General features: G+C 37.6%; 1 protein-coding gene across 1 annotated transcript in view; it reads left to right on the top strand.

Moving 5' to 3' along the window:
* MAP3K5 (mitogen-activated protein kinase kinase kinase 5) overlaps positions 1–13299 on the top strand; it is a 105896-nt gene that overhangs the window by 63527 nt on the left and 29070 nt on the right. Inside the window, exons 11-13 of the mRNA XM_074896404.1 lie at positions 2273–2380; positions 7722–7771; positions 12706–12801. Coding sequence (XP_074752505.1) covers positions 2273–2380; positions 7722–7771; positions 12706–12801 — 254 coding nt within the window. The remainder of the gene's footprint in view (positions 1–2272; positions 2381–7721; positions 7772–12705; positions 12802–13299) is intronic.

Here is a 13299-nt window from a genome sequence, read left to right as displayed (position 1 = left end):
ATATTTGTTCCCCGTACATATTAACTGTATATATATGGGAAATAATGTCTTGGGTATTCCTTTTAGCTAAGCATTAGCAAATACAGCATTTTGTTTTATACAGCAGTTGCTATTGCCTCCTGGATACTTGAAGTGCATACTGGTTGTTTTGTACCATTCTTTTGGCTTCTGTGTGTAGATGGAATAATAAACCATAAGGAAGACTCTAGTGTTGAACAGCAACAGCTTGAGGCAGTAAAGTGAAAGCAACATGAGACTCTCTAGGGAATCTGGTTCTTCGAGGAGAATGGGCGTAAAGTTTTGCAGAGAAACAGAAAATGTTTTGAATCCTCTGCTTTTTGTAAAAGACAAGGCCATGTTCTTTTTAAATTTTTGTTGATGAAATGATGCAGTTAGATACTTAAAATAGGCTCTGACTTACAAAACTGTCCAAGCCAAATGTTTTGGATTTTTATTAAAGAGGCAAACTGAAACTGATCATTGCGATAGCATGAGCCAAAAGATAAACTCAGTGACCACATTTTGATTGTTTTGTATAGGAAACTATTCTGGTGTTGCAGACAGACATACATGATCTCTCATAATACAAAAATCCTATCTGTGCCTGTTGGGAAAGAAAATCGCATCATTCAACAAGGCAGCAAAATGAGTCCTCCCACGTTCTTGTAAAGCATTTATTCTAAAAAGTTCTTTGTAGATTTTCTTACTGTGAGCTGTTCTCAGAGTTTGAACTGAAGGACGTCACTGTCCATCAGTCCTAGCTTAGCTGTCAGTTACTTTCTCATCTGGTAGCATCACTGTTGTCATCCTCTTTTTGGCCTTTAGAGGAGGAAATGATGCAGCATGTGGGTAACTTGCTGTAGGCTAAAGACCCCAATTGTGAAGTAGTCTAAACCAAATTTTAGAAATTTTAAGTGTCTGGAGATGCCAAGTGACACATTTGAAATACCACTTATCATTTACAGAGTTAGATGCTTAGGTACTTTTCAGAATTTGCTCTTGCGCTTCATCCACTGTATCTGTGTGCTTATTGACTCTGTAGGAGATGACATGGCTCAGATTTGCCTTGAAGTCATGTCTCTCTGCTTAGGTATTTCTGTGTTTTGTTTTGTTTTTTTAAATAAATGTAGACCAAGGCAGTCATCATTTCCTAAAGCAAATCTTTGAACTCCCAAAGTTTTCAAATGAGAAATTCTTTAGCTTGGATATTTTGAAGATGATGTTTGATTGGAGCTTTTGTGGGAGAGGGAAGGGCAGAAGAAAGGAAGGAGGTTATCACTTTGACCATCTTCAACTTAGTCCTATTTTAGAAATGTCTTTCAGCTAAATGCTGAGGGCTAGAAATCTTCCTATGCATGCTGCAGTGGAGGAGGCAGCTTTTTCTTGAATTAATAACAATACTTAACCTTCTGAAGAATGAATACCTTCAACTCAGACAATATAGATTTGGTGTGTTAGACATAAGATTTTAACTACTGTTAAGTGTGAAAGAAATAAATAGTTTTAATGAGAAACCATGCTTCTTCAAATAGCCAAACTGTGTTGACATTTTCTTTTAAAGCATGCTGGAAGCTTTAAAGATCTGGAAGTAATTCTGGCAGAACATTATTAAAGTGGTAGAGTGGCAGCCTTCATCTACTAAGTGGTTATGTTAGACTAAATTTTGCTGCATTGCATCCCGTCTCTTTTACATGATGGCTCTAGTTTTTGTTTCACTTACACCAGGAGATTTTCTATAATATTTAGCTGTCAGCCTCTTGCAGTGGTGTTTGGTTTTGAGAAAATAATTTGATCTGGTGGTTACAGTTCACAGTGGTCTAAATCAAAAGCAGTTTAGTCTACCTCTAGGTTGATGTGTTTTTCTGATTTACCCAAATGCACTTCTACCATAAGATGATAAAGGTATGCTGAGAATCCTGTCCACTTGGGAGAGGGATGTTCTTAAATGGCATTGCAAGAGAATCAATTGTGACAAATATTTCAAAATCTGGTAGTTGTCAGAGAAATCATTTGGAAAATGATGATATGTACTACCAACTGACACATAAGTCATATAAAAAACTAAATTAAAATTGGGTTTGTGAGGGATTTTTTTAATCTTAAGTTACTGTCAGCCCTACTAAACTAGCCCGGTACCTAAAACTTTACCACTTATTCTATTTCCCCTGTTCTTCTTGCTATGGTATGACTACAGAAATAGTGTTCATAGATTTTAATACCCTGAAGTTCTACATATTTTGTACTAACTCTTAAAAATTATTTTTTCTACAAGGTTTTAATATTAGAACCAACAAAAATCTATCAGCCCTCGTATCTCTCCATCAACAGCGAAGCCGAGGAGAAGACTGTATCTATCTGGCATGTGCTGCCTGATGACAAGGTATGCCATGATGTTACCTGTAGTTGTAACTTTTTTTCACAGTTTAAAAGTATTCATGGTACATAAGGTATATAACATATAAACAGTTACATCTAACAATGGATTTTGTAAAGGAGACAAGTGTTTCAGTAACACACGGGAAGATGCTGTGGACATGTGTTGCCATGCATTTTAAAATTTTTTTCTTTTTTAATATGCAATTTTTAATTTTTATTTTAAGTTTGTCCTGTTGTTCAATGGACCTCTTGTCCTCATTGCTTTTTAAAATAACTTGCATCTTCTTTCAAGTTGTCTTAAACCAGTGTATGATATACAGGTCTGTTGCTTAAGACTTCATATGTAATTTACAATATACTGTCATCATACAAATAATGTAGCATAAATTTGCTTACACAAATAGAACTGTCTTTTTCCTGTACCTGCAATATTACTCATCAGCCGTGGTAAATACTCCTTTAACATGAAAGTATTAGAGACTGGTGTCTTAAAATAGGAACGGAAACAGTCAAAAGCCAAAGAAATATTTGGCAGAAGGATAGATAGATATATGCTCAGAAGGTCCTAGAAATTGAAAAAGCTAGGAAGCCCATATGTCAAGGTGTGGGATAGCCAGACATATTTGGAAAGTAGTTTAGAAAATCTGGAGTGCAAGGGAAGAGGAAAATCTAGAGTGGTTATTGCATTCAGGGATGCTTAGGAAGCAAAAATATTGTTAAGAGAGAAGACAGGGAGGACATCATAGAACCTCGGTGAAGCACAGCAGCACGGAGACATGAGGGGAGTATGTGAAGAGTGAATAGAGGCTGAGTCAGCTGGAGGCACAACACGGGAGATGCTGCGATTTGTAAGAAATAGCACTGTTCATTCTTTCATGGCAGCGTTTTGCTTGCCTGCAGGATAGAACAGTGAAGAGCTATTTTTCAGGTAATCCATCCTTCAGCTTTCGTGCTGGTAGTCTGTTAAAGGAGAAGCATTTTTGCATGCGGAATATGTGAGGCTGTACTGCTTAGACTTTTTGTTTTGAGTTCATAAGAAAATGTAAATGGACTGTGGCTGAAATAGCAGATTTAGAGCACACAGTGAAATGTTTGCCTAGATCAATGAATTTCTGGTTTTGTGGTTTATTCTGACTGATGATTTTCCAGATAGGCTCTGCCTCTGAGAATAATATAAAAACTAAATGTATGTAGTACTTGGACAAACCCAAAATTTACCACGCAGTAAATAATGATTTGTCAGTACTATGGAGTAAACCTTGTTATTGTAAAAGATCTGTTCTGAACATATTTCTGTATTCAGAATTTAGTCTGTTTAGAAACTATTTTACATGCAGATTTTTGGGGGGTTTGGAGGCTTTTTTATGTGCATGTAGTTCACATCCAAACAGTACTTCCCATTCTGTTACATGGCTTATCTATAACATAAGAAAGAACATAGGTAGAGCTAGAAGGAATTTTCTGGACTATTGAGTCCTGTTCACCTCTCTTGCAGACACTCTTGTCATATAAAGTTTTTCATAAAGTGATCAAGCTCCATCTGAATACTAGTGTAGGTTTCACAGGTGACTGTTTGTGTTGGAAGTTAGTTTGAGAACAACACTACACCTCTAGAAGAGCCCAGATTGGAATACTGCAGGCGAAGTAGAAGAGTATTACTAAGTCTTCTAGCTTTCAGTATGAATTTGTTGCCATTTCATATTCATTTGGTTTTTTGCTAACACAGTGTTTACGTTGAATGGTTCCTTTCTCTCTCTGATGTTTACCTTACAGTATTTTTAGAGAGAACTCTAATATCTCTTAGTGTTGAGTTTTTTTGGATTTTATTTTTAGGCAAAACAAGTATGCTTGGTGTACTGGCCACACATGGCATCTCATTGCCATGAATTCTTATGTTCCACTTAGAGTTAACCTTACTTGAGCATGCACATTCATGGTGTTTTGTGGTGCATTCGTTTGTCTTAGCTAATGCGATGTTTTGCTTGATACTTTCAGCGATGGCCTTCTTCATAGCTGTGTCACTTGACTGCCCAGTCATCCTGTGACTGAGAGAAGGATTTAGATGTATTAGTCTGTACCTGTTTGTGTTCAGTAGATAGGTATTTTGGCCTTGAAGAGTTTGAAAGCTTTGCTTTGTAGCATATTGTGTTATTCCAATGTTTTTTAACATTGATAGTATATTTACTATTATTAGTATTTTATTAGTATATTAACAATGATAGTATATTACACTTTATTAATATATCCTCCTTCCTGGTTTTGGGGAGTGCATCTATTTTCTGCAGATTAGTGTTTTCCTAATTTTGCTTTCCTGGTCTTAATCAATAGCATTAGACAAGGTCAGTTTTAAATGCACTCCCTAGGACTTTTACTCCAGACAGAATCATTCCTGTGGTGAGCTTATTCAGTAGCCTGGGATCTGATTGATACCCAGTGCAGGCATCCTTGCCCTGTGAGCCATAATACCCATCAAAGGAACGCAGTAGGCAACTTGGTAGTTACCCCCTCAGCTGTACAATTATAGTGTGTTGTTGCAAGTTTGTTAAAGTTCTTTAGAATCCATTGGAAACTTTACAGGGAGAAAAAGGATTAGGAACATTCAGAGACATTGGCCTCCTTTTCAGTTGGACATAACCAGTATAATATTTGTCTTTGATAAAGAGATTTTGTAAAGGGAATTGATGTGTTTATCTGTCAGCCCACTGCAAAGAGGAAGACTCTTACTTTGATCCCTACTAGGCTGAAAACAGACATTTCAGGGACGGATTAACACACAAAGAACACCTATCCTTACTTCAAGGGCAGATTAGACAGCTGTGCTGGGAAATTTTTTCAGCTGTCCATTTCAATCTACCTACCATAGGTCTGTCAGAGCTTTACCATTTCATGCTTCAGGTTTCAGTTCATTTTGGCTCATAAAATTAATGGTTCTACTTATTTTCCAAAATTCCATCAGTGCTCTAAGAACAAGAATTGTGAGTTACGAAGTGTTTGGACATCATTTTATACACAAAGTAGCTGAATTTTCATTTCAAATCCAAACTGGAACTCAGTAGAGCCTGCAGCTGGAAATTTTATAATAAATAGCTAAATGACAGTCAATACCAGGATAAATGATGTGACCTCTTCCTTTTCCATAGCTTTTCTAGCAGCATATCTTAACACTTATGCCTTTAATAATACCAAGTTTAACATAAGCAAATGCCTATAAAAATAGCATTATATTTTGTAGAATGCACATTACCTTTGCCTTGCAGTTCCCTAATTTTAGCAGCCCTTTCCACATGGGGTTAGAGGAATGCAGCAGTGCTGTTTGCAAGTTTGAAATAGAACAGCCTGTCTCTGTTTTGCGTTGGCTTCTGAATCCATTTTGAGTTTTGTTTTGGGTGGTTAGTGTTTTTTTGCCTAACCAAAGAACAGATGCTGAATTTGGATAGCATGCCTGATATATTTACTCCAATGTATTCAAAACTTGGCAAGATCGTGAGGGACATAACTTTTATATTATTTCATTGCCTGAGAACTTCATGTGGTAAATAAAAGCTATATGAATCTGTGAGAGATTAGTTGCATGTAGATGACAGGTAAAACGCACAATACTTGTGCTTCTTGTTATGCTGCTTGAGTTTCTGCCTGTCAGGATGTATATTTTAACGTACTTAGATTTTAGATTATTCCCAATAGTGGGAATTGGAAAAGTATCAATAGCTCTGAGGGAGCTTCGAGGCACAGAAAACTGGAAAGTGGCAGAGTTTGTATATGTAGGGAGAAGTAAAAGACAGTGCAGATACACCCTCTTGATTAGGAGAGGGATTGAGTTGGTGATCTTTCTTCATGCAAGAGAATCAGGCAACCTAAATAGTAGTTTCATGAAGACTTTATACTACCATCAGTTAGTACCTGCACTTCAAGCTGCAATTCCACCTTTTCTTAATATCAGACTATTGTCCTGTCCCTGTACCCCACTGGAGATACCCTTCCCCCATTTAACGTTGAAGAGATACTGGAGTTACCACTTTGTACTTTACAGGCATGATGGTGTGAAGCTTGGACTTCAAGAAAGGTGTTTGCTTGTATTTTTGGTACATCGTGTTAGGCAGTTTATATTAGCATCACAACCTTTAATGTGATTTGAGCAGGAAGGAAAGAATTACAGAGGAGGAGAAAATCAATGTAGGAAGCCTTGTAGAAAGCTGTTATGGATGGGAGAATAATTTCCACTATCATCTCCTGCACATTGTGTAACTATTTTGGCAGTTTATCTGTTCTGAGTTCTGTATATTTCATTATTCATTAAATGTTTAAGCTACACATTTTCATGTCTTCTTTTGGAATACATTTCATTATGTTTGTGTTTGACACTATGCCCTTATGCTGTAAATTAGCTCATAGCGAGAAATGTTTCCGTACCTTTTAATTGCTCATGTCTCTAAAATGCCAGAAGAAATTCAGCTCGAGAAAGCAGATGTTCTTCAAATATGTTGCCCATTGTGGTGGGATCCTAAGGTTGCCAGGACTTTGAGGTGGTGTAGTTCCACCTTTTCCTGAAAAGAGAATGTTTTCATTAGAAGATACAAAAGGCTTCTGTTTCCTACAGTAAAGTTTTATTAGAGCATAAGCATAGAGCAGCAATATGACTGCCTACAGAGAGAACTCAGTTCTGTTGAATGTGATGGGTATAAATTTGAAAGCTCTGAAAATAAGTGAGTCCTGGCCCTTTGTGTTTTCATATGGTGGCTTCTTTCTTCCAGCCTTATTACTCCAGCAGCAATTAGGGGTCTCTTCTCTCTTCTGGATTCCCAGGGAAGTAGTCTACTTTCTGGGGTTTTTTTGACACTTGGCCTTCAGATTTGCTCCTTCCCTGAGCAATTTTTCCTACATTTCAAGTATTTCTCACTTTGTTGTCCAGTGTCAGGCTTCCTTCTTGTAGCTCTCTCCACCTGGTCTTCTCATGTATGAAGGCACTGAGCATTCAGAGCACACTTCTCAGAGGTGGAATTTTTTCCCCCGCTTTCCAGAGGGTCGTATGTGACCCCAAGTTCAGCACCCAGACCAGGCTATACTGGCAGCCCTTCTGATCTGCTCTTTTTGCATGCTTTCTAAAATAGTGTGTTGTGTTTGCAGAGTAAACCATGAAGAAACAAACCAACCAGAACTTCAATCTAGAACTTGTGTTGCTTTGATTTTAAGTGGAAAAAAAAAAGCCCTGAAAAATAACTGTTAAAAGGCTGTTGTAATTCAAGTGTTTCTCTTTCCATCTCCTGAGTTTCAGTCTAGAAGATATGCCTATTGGTGCTTCATTCATAGAAAGGAATGTTTTGTTTATTTTCTTGTGTGTGTTACAGAAGGGTATCCACGAGTGGAACTTCAGTGCTGCTTCTATCAGGGGAGTAAGGTAAGTTGTTTCCCTTTTATGTTTTGAAGTGAAAAGCGTAATTGAGTGAGTATTGTATTAAGCTGCTGATGTGGTCCTTGGTGGAGTAACAGGCACAGAATTGGAGCAGAGTATTGCAAGTACTTTCACAGGTGCCCTGCTCTAAGTGAAGCTCCAGGAGTCTTATTCTGGATCTGGAAATGACCAGTTGCCATTATGTAAAAATTAGCAAACATGGCCTGTTGAATTGAAGAACTATATTTTCTAAAAGTTGGTATTCACTTTATGCTAACTAAGATTGAATTAAAATAACCACCAATGTTTCATGTCCTTTTACCTGAGTTCTGTCGCAGCCAGAAGCTGCCTGGTGCACAGAATATGTAAGCCAGGAAGTAACATGTGGATGGAAAGTGGAAGGATATGAGGGGCTGACAAGGGTGCCTTGCAGTATCCCAGTTGCTTACCTGTTGTTGGGTTTTGATGTGAGTGTGTACGTTTAGGGTGGGCTTGTTTCTGTGTCTGTTCATGGATATGGCAGCAAAACTGTTTCAGAGAAGGCCCATAAGGAGAGGAGTCTTGTCAATGCAGAGTGACCACAAAGTGAAACTTGTAGATTGTTTGAGAGAACAGAAAAGAGTCAATAGAAGGAGGGGGGAAAAAAAAGCGCCAAACTTGACAGATTCGTGTGGAGTAGGTTAACATGGATTAATAAATCATAGGATCAGGAATCACATGTGCAAGACTGGCTTCACTACATTAGAAGAGAACAATGTTATATGTTCAAGGCCACCTTTCTTTTCTTCAGCACGCTTCCCTCTGGGACAGGACTTGAGATAATGACAGAGAAGGAGACTTTGCCATCTACTTGTTTGATTTCCGCAAAATGTTTTGTGTCTACTAAGGAGAATTCTTTACTGGATTGTGTGCCATACTGTCAGCAGAGAGCAGCCACATCTAAGCTAGTGGGTCTGCTCTGCTGGCCCAGGTTGAATGTAGTATGCATCCTGTTTGGCATGGTCCAGCTTTGCAATTTGTATCTTCTGATAGTAATTAAGTAGTGTTCTACCACTGCTGTGACCTCTTTGGATCAATTAATCTTAGTCTCTTTCCTTTTTTTTTTTTTTCTCAGATTTATCTATACTTTGTCATCCTGCAACTTTCAACTTTGGTGTTTGCTTTTAGTGTAATTAAAAAGGTCCGGAGATCTTTTTTTTTAATAGTCATTGCTCTGTTCTAATAATAACTGTTCCATACGCACAAAGCTGTTGCTATGTCTGCAGGACGTTTCTGCACAGATGGATGATTCTTTTTCCTTCCAAAAAGTAACTTAAAAAAGCAAACTATCAATAGGCACAGAAATTCAGTCCTGTGGGATTCAGCTTATTTTGGGCAAAAATTGCAATGATACACTTAGTTCAGTCTGGTGTGGGTTTTGGTTACAGTATGTTTTTGTGTGCTTCTAAAAAAAGAAAAATTTTAAAAAGTGTTTATTGTCCTTTTCTTTCCATTCCCCTCCCCCTTATTAAACCATGCTGTGGTCAGTACTGTTTCTGGTGTACCCTCCTGCATTTGTTATTTAAATTGTCAATTGTAATTTAATTTGTCAATTAAATTTCCAATCTGTTTATCTGGACAGATGTCCAAAACAACTTGGAAGACGTTACAGTGAGCCAAGAGTCACTGTGAATTCTTGGAAAACTCTCTGGCTGCCTTCGTGAGGAGCTGCAGGGGGAAATTATGTATCATACACAAGTATAAGACTGAATAAATTAGGGTGGTTTTGTTGGGTTTTTTCCCCCCTCTTTCTTTCAAATGTATGTGTGTTTCTTATCACTTAATTTTCCAGGTTTTTTTCAGGTTTTTTCCTAGTTTTATGAAGACAGGTATTCTTTGGAGTGGGACAGCCTTCAGAACCAGGCCTGCTTTTAATCTATTTTTGTATCAAGACTATTTTTGGTTCCTTTGAAGGTCCTAGTCTCAAAGCGGTCTAGGAAGGGGGATTTCCCAGCTTCATGAGGAGTCTCAGCCTTTCTAGACTAGTAAGAACCAGCTTTAGAAGTGCAGCTTTAATGTACAAGGCAGGTCTTTGTATATGATCTTGGGAGGCCTCCATAAATATTCACTGTATTACATAAGGAGACATCTAGCATTGAAGGGGCTAATGTTTTGGTAAGTACTTCAGGGAAGTGACAGAGGGGTCATTTTTCTGTGCTATGTATTAGCTGGTGTAATCAGGATTTTATTTAATGAGTAATAGATTTCAGCTCTCAAGAATTGCAAAGGAACTTGGAAAGTATGTAGAGCTCTGAGCAGTACAGTGCTAAACCACACTCTGGATGCAGGGAGTTGTAGTATTTGGGTTTAGCTTAACAAACTCATTGATTAGTGCTTTGTGTGCTGCTGTAAATAAGTCTGCTTTTGTCATATGCCTTCCTGACCTCTTAAACACAAATGTTTATTATTGAATTGGGCCAAAAAGTACTGTTAATCTTAAAGGTTTCATCAGAGTTTTTGGAACATGGCTGCTACCCCAAGGTGCTTTGCATTTTAGGTTATCCAGAAAAGTCCCTAGTGTTCTTCAGAGCTGACATCATATAAGCAAGAAGATATCATCTTTATTTTTCCAATTTAAAAATAAAAAATAAAGTAGCAGTCTGAAGATGGCTTTTTCTCAGTGTTTGGGACAAGCCCTGGATTATGAAATAACTGCTACTTGTGTTGTTTCTGTGGGAGAGCGCCTTGGAGGTCATGTTCATGAATGCAGTGTTAGAAACAGTGAAGAAAAATTGGATTCAGATTTGAATCCAGTTTTCTTGTAGCTTAAGAGTTGACAACGAGGATGTTCGTCTTCCATCCCAAGTTCTCGGAGCTTGGATTCTCATCAGACTACTTAATTACAACAGTGGGAGGTGTCTATACTGCTACACTTCTAGAAAACAGACAGAAGTTTTACAGAGCTACTTTTCTGTGTTTGCTGCCAATGTTCAACATCTGCTGCTTCATCTGGAAGTGTTAGTAAGCAGTAGTTATAGCACTTGCAGTATTTCTCATTGACTAAGAGGAGTTCTGGATGCACATGAGCTGGGCACAAGGCCACGCTACATCATGCTTCCTTGTTTGTCTTCAGAGTTTCACAAATTCAGCCCCAAATCTGCCGTCATAGAAGTCAGCGGGTACTACGTGTGCTTGGGAACTGTCAGAACAAGGCATTTCCTGAACAAATTAACCTGTCTAATTTTATAACTTCATGTTTTTTAGTCTTCCTTTTTTCACTCTTAACAATTTTTTTCTTCAGGGAGGAAAGCAACATATAAGCAATGTAAATGATCGCTTAAAGGCCTTAAATATTTATGAATTTGCCTGTCTTCTGTGTACACTTCACATTCTTACCCTTTTATTCACTGCTGTGTTAGTCAGTGGCTGCTGTGCATGTCAGGTTTAAACTGACAGTTTATTCAGTAAAATGTTTAAACTCATATGGAACTTGAAATGAATGAGTAATTTTGTTAATATCAGTTACCCCGTATCTGGAGAGTTTACCCGTATGCTTGAAAAACTTGCAATAAAAGTTAGTTTATAAACTGTGAACAGTGACTGTCTTCCCAGATGTGTATATTTCTTAGCACTTAAAAAATGTTTACTAATGTAAAAATAAATGAGTTACCGTACCTAAAACCAAATACTCTTATAATGAAACTTGCCCTTCTCATAAGTAGCTTTACGAGAGGCAGCCCCCCCAGCTTGTCTAAAGTAATTTGTTTATCAAAAGTTACAGATCTCTACAACAGAGGAACAGTAAAAGGAAGCAAGGATCAGACAAACTTAGACACCTGTTAAAGACTGAATATTACAAGAATTTCCTGATGTTTAAAGAAAAACTGTTAATCAAATCATCAATCGTTTGGCACAGTGTAGAATAGCATTCTACTTTATTGTGCTAGAAATTAATTAAAAACTGATGGCTATCTTGATCCAGCTGAAATAGATAGATTTTACTAGGACTGTGGATTTTTGAGACTTAATTTGTCTTGGTTTCTCCAATACTGTATTGTATTCCTGTGTAACAGCTCTAGCCATCTTTTTTTTTTCCCCTTTTCTAATATAGTAACAATCAATTATACTGCATCAGCTTGACACCTAGCACTCAACATGTGACAAAGTTACAGAAAGAGCTGTTTCAAATAAAGTTTAAGACTTTCTGTAAGGAGCACAGTAACAACATGCATATAAACAAGTCCTGGTTAGTGAATATCTTTGCAAGAGCTGCAGCCTACTTGGGGTAGAAAAACTGACAACTCTACCAGAGTTTGCATCTCTTCTGCTCCTCTGTTGAGGCATCTATGCCTCCATAAGAAAATGGTATACATGCTCCTTCATTATCTTTGTTCTCCTCTTACAGCAGATAAAAACAAAACTGAAGAAAGGTATTGGGTGGGCCAGGGTGGTAAAGTCTTTCACCTAATTTTTTGATGCTGACTCAATTTTAAAATATTTTAAGGTACCAATTCACAAGGAACTGATCAGAAATTTTTTGTGTTCAGGATTGAGCACAATTTCTAAAGCACTTATGATTTGAGTTTTAATTTCAGCTTTCTAACAGGATCCTGAAAGTATGCATCATCCTGGCTGGAGGAGTGGAAATTAAGGACCTTACCTAAATGCACTGAAGACAAAAATGACTTGCGTCAATGGAAATAATCCTATTAACTTCTTTGTTCCCACTCTTCCTTGGACGCTGTGCAGACTCGGGGGGCGAGCTGAATGATAGCAAACAGCAGAATGTGAATTTTGGAGGATACAAGACTATAATTTTACAATCAGGAAAAAACTATGGCTTCTTATGTTTAATCTGGTGCTTTTCCATATTCAGTGGGTTGATCTGTATGGTTTGACATAGCTGGTAGAAGTCCAAATGTATCTTTCCAATAACATCTTCTGCTTGGCTGTTCTTTCAGCATTTCGAAGTTTGAAGAACGATGCTGTTTCCTGTATGTGCTGCACAACTCAGATGACTTTCAAATCTATTTCTGCACAGAACTTCATTGCAGAAGGTGTGTCTCGCTGTTATTTCAGAAAAACGCGGCTTGTAATGGGGTAGATGGTGTCTGCATGCACAACAGGGACTGACTGTTTCAGAACTATGGTGAAAGTTGAACTGAGCATCCTCAGTGATCACCATCTTTCATGCAAAAGAATACTGCAGTATCCTGGAGATTTATGAGGTTTGAAGAGTCAAAGTGCAATCTCAGACAAACATTAGAAACAAATATGATTACAAACGTAATTTTTTTTTTTTACACACTTCGTGAGATTACCTTTGTAATATTTATCATATTAAGGCTTGCTACAAGTGTTTGTTGCCCCCAGTCCAACAAAGTGTCCTGAACTTAAAATGGACTTTCTGAAGTGGGATATTAGGGGTAACAACATCTGGTCAAGGTTTCTCTTTTACTGTAACTAAAATTTTATTTGTGATTAGGAAGAAGCACACTTCATTTTCTTTACATTAGCATCATGTTTACATAAGTAAACACGATTATACCAGTATC

This window comes from Athene noctua, chromosome 1, assembly GCF_965140245.1.
Source record: "Athene noctua chromosome 1, bAthNoc1.hap1.1, whole genome shotgun sequence".
In the NCBI taxonomy this organism is placed as follows: domain Eukaryota; kingdom Metazoa; phylum Chordata; class Aves; order Strigiformes; family Strigidae; genus Athene; species Athene noctua.
The sequence above is the reverse complement of the archived record's forward strand: the minus strand, read 5'-3'. Positions and strand labels throughout refer to the sequence as shown.